Below are 3,321 nucleotides of genomic sequence, written 5' to 3'. Positions count from 1 at the left end.
CTTACATTACAAAAGTTGCAATTCATCAAGTCAACATACAAGAGTCATGAAATAAAAGGGTTTAGGTTTGAATGACTCTCCATAAGTGAGTCATAACTTAGTACTAAATTTATTGCAAACAGAACTAGATCATTTGAAATTTGAATTTAAATTCCAATTTAAATTCAAAACTTTAGGTTAAAAGGATCATAGGGTTTTGAAAACTTAGATATATACTAAACATTAGCCCATTAGAGTATGACAAAAAGATCTTAATTAATTGGGCTTATAGAACATGCTTAGCTAGCATTTCAAATTTTAAATGCCCAATTCAAAAGAAGTTAAGTTATTAAACAAATCTAAGTTTGAAATCTTAACACAAGGTTACATATAGCTCGCAGAATATACATGTCAAAAATCATGAGAAGCAAAGTTAAAATGTAGAAACTATATACTATATACCCTTTAATTTTAAGTCTAAACTAGGTACAAAAGTATCTGGTTTCATGTCAAATTTCATAAACAAAAGTTGTAGGGTTTGAACTCTACTTTCTAACAAAACTAATTTTACAATTTTTGGATTTTTCTATGGTTTTCTACGAATTTTGCAAGACAGAAAACACACGCACATGAAATAACAAACACTCTTTCTATAAACCAGTCCTTAGCTTTTACAGAAAACCCCCTAAGACTAAACTGATCCAAGCAATTGGATCCAGCCATGGCCGGCCGTGGGGAAGGAGCACAGCTCCGACCAAAATCCGGCCATGGGGTTTACCGGTGGTGAGGGGCACGGGGAGGGAGAGCATGAGGGAAACTCAGGCTACTTGCTGGTGGTCTTGGGCGAGCTTGAGGTGGCCGGAGGGGAGCGGTCGACGTGAGCCAGAGACGGCGGCCGGGGGTGAGCTGCGGCGGCGGCGCTCCGGCGTCCGGGGGAAGGAGGGGCTGAGCTGGGGAGGTACGGTGGGGGCTGCGGGAGGTGAGTATGCTACCAATTTGGGGAGGGAGAGGGCTGAGGAGGGAATCCCGTGGCGGACAGGAGCTCATTGGTGCAAGGGAGAGGCGGCAGCACTGGGGCGCACGAGCAGGACCCGATGCAGCGTTTTATATGCAACTGGGAATGAGGAGGAAGGCAAGAGCAAGCAGTGCCTCGGCTTTGAGCCACTACGGGGTGGCGACCAGAAGGCTACGGCGGTCGGGCAGAGGTGCCGGCGGGCGGCGCTGGCAGTGCCGCAAGCGGCGTGGCACTCGAGCGAGGAGCCAGCAAGGGAAACTAGGGCGGTGGGGGAGAAGGCAGCACGACGCGTGGAGCGGGGCGCAGAGCAGCAGGGCGGTGCTCAGGGTCGGGCGCAGGCGGCGGCGTGCAGCAGAGGGGAAGCAGGGGAGGGAGAGAGGGAGGTAGAAGAAGAGGACTGAAACGCAAAATCAGAGAAACACAGGGACTCCACTGTAAAGCATCTATAACTTTTAAACAGGTGCTCAAATGGAGATGGTCCCAAAAGCAAAAATGCATAGTTTTTCAAGCTCTACAACTTTACTTTAAGGTTCATCTGCAGAAGAGCAACAGTTTTGAAGTTAATATAAAACTTAGTAATATTTTCAAACTTTATGTGAATCCTATAAATAAAACTACACTACACGTATATCCAAGGGTAGTTTTACATATATTTGCGACTTAAATGCAAGTTTCCATCTTTTGCAAAACAATCCTCATGCTTTTGAACTTTTCCCTCCATTTTTACCCATTTAGCACAAAAGGACCTCTAGTTAAAATATAATTATATAACTAAACACTTTTCCTTAGCATTGCACATTTTAAACACATCTCTACCACATTTTACACATGACAACACACTAAAACTCTAGGGTGTGACAAGCTGGGACCGCGAGGAGGACAGGTCGTGGAGGCTCCGCCGCGGCGATGGGTCCTTTGTGGGGGAGCTGGCCCCCAAGCGCCAGAGGACATCGGAGTCGGGGGGGGGGGGCAGAGTAGCTCTCGGGCTCCGCCGCCGCCACCCCATCGCCAGCAGCAGCCGCAGGGGAGGCCTGAGGAGCCACGGCGGTTTCTACCACAACAGTGACCACCGCCGCTACTGCCTCAGCCCCCAAAGCAATGCCAGGCACCGCCATCGCCACCGCCCCAGCGGCAGCACCAGGCCCTACCACCACCGCCGCGACAGCAGCAGCAAAAGGCCCCGCCACCGCCACCGGAGACGCCTACGGTGGAGCAGCCCCGCCGGGCGCCCGGGGCGCCAGCCTCAGGGAGGAGGCAATCCCCAGTCTTCAAGGAAGGATGGGGGTGCGGAGCTCCACGTGAGTGGTTAACTCCCCTTGTCCTCTTTATTTATTTATTTTTTATTTTTTGAATCCTTATCTTGATGATGCTTGCCAATACTACTCGCCCTGCCTCAACTTCTGCTTCCTCCGGCGACTCCTCAACCGGCAGGTCCGGTCCCCAGCAGGCTTCCTCCACAACCACTGCTGAGGGGCCGGCAGCTTTACCGACAACACCTCCAGCCCCGCCCGCGGCCACGGAGGTCCGGGCCGGAGCTCCGGTGGCTGAGGCCGCACCGCGAATGGAGGCAACCCCTCCAGCCAAGGCATGCGGAGAGGCTGTTGGCTTCAGTGGGAGCCACGGCGGAGGCGCGCTCCGTAGAGCCAGCTGCGCAGGAGGTCGCGACGGAGACGCCGGTGGAGGAGGCAACTACGGGGGCAGCCGCAGCAGAAGTCATGGGAGCAAGTGATCGGAGACCCGATGTGAGCGCGCCCAGCTCCGGCCCCCAGGCCGCGCAGGGGGATGAGCCGGAGGTGGTGCATGGGAGGCACCTCCTCCCGAGCCCGGTGGAGGTCCCTCTTCCCCGCCTCCTGGTCAAGGCCCCGCGGGCGATGGAGGAGGCGGAAGCGGGCTTTCGGCGGGAGTGGGAGAGGCTAGAGGCAGAGTGCCTTCGGCTCTCCGACTAGGAGCACCATATGGGAAACCGCATCCAGGTGGTGGCCTCCCACGCCGCCGAGGAATGGGCCCAGCTCGAGCAGGAGCGCGAGGCCCTCCACGAGAAGATCCGCAGGACCTTTGACCGGGAGGTCGCGATCGCCTCCCGGGAGAGGGTGGCAGCCCGAAAGGAGAAGGAGATGGAGCTGAAGGAGCGGGTGGCTCGTCATACCATCGACACTACCAAGGCTATGGCAAAGACGATTGATGACGAGCAGGCCGCCCTCAACCAGCAAGAGCAGGACCTGTCCCTCCAGGAGGCAGCCGTCAAGGAGGAGGAGGACCGCCTCTCCGCCCTCCGGACAGACCGGGAGGCCCAAACCCGAGCCCTTGAGGGCTAGCGACTTCACCAG

At 54.5% G+C, this 3,321-nt stretch overlaps 1 protein-coding gene across 1 annotated transcript; it reads left to right on the top strand.

Annotated features, from left to right (window-relative positions):
- The first annotated feature begins 2,092 nt into the window (after nt 1-2,092).
- Nucleotides 2,093-2,940, top strand: LOC112890357 (skin secretory protein xP2-like). Its single transcript, XM_025957260.1, has 2 exons — nt 2,093-2,278; nt 2,497-2,940. The coding sequence occupies exons 1-2, from the start codon at nt 2,093-2,095 to the stop codon at nt 2,938-2,940; spliced, it is 630 nt and encodes a 209-aa protein (XP_025813045.1).
- The last annotated feature ends 381 nt before the right edge of the window (nt 2,941-3,321 follow it).

Source organism: Panicum hallii, chromosome 4 (assembly GCF_002211085.1).
Source record: "Panicum hallii strain FIL2 chromosome 4, PHallii_v3.1, whole genome shotgun sequence".
NCBI classification, from domain to species: domain Eukaryota; kingdom Viridiplantae; phylum Streptophyta; class Magnoliopsida; order Poales; family Poaceae; genus Panicum; species Panicum hallii.
The sequence above is the reverse complement of the archived record's forward strand: the minus strand, read 5'-3'. Positions and strand labels throughout refer to the sequence as shown.

Bases quoted from the DNA above. Each gene is read 5' to 3' on its own strand.
- LOC112890357 (XM_025957260.1), top strand. From the start codon at position 2,093: ATGCCAGGCACCGCCATCGCCACCGCCCCAGCGGCAGCACCAGGCCCT. The intron at 2,279-2,496 runs GTGCGGAGCTCC...CAACACCTCCAG, and splicing joins GTCTTCAAGGAAGGATGGGG to CCCCGCCCGCGGCCACGGAG.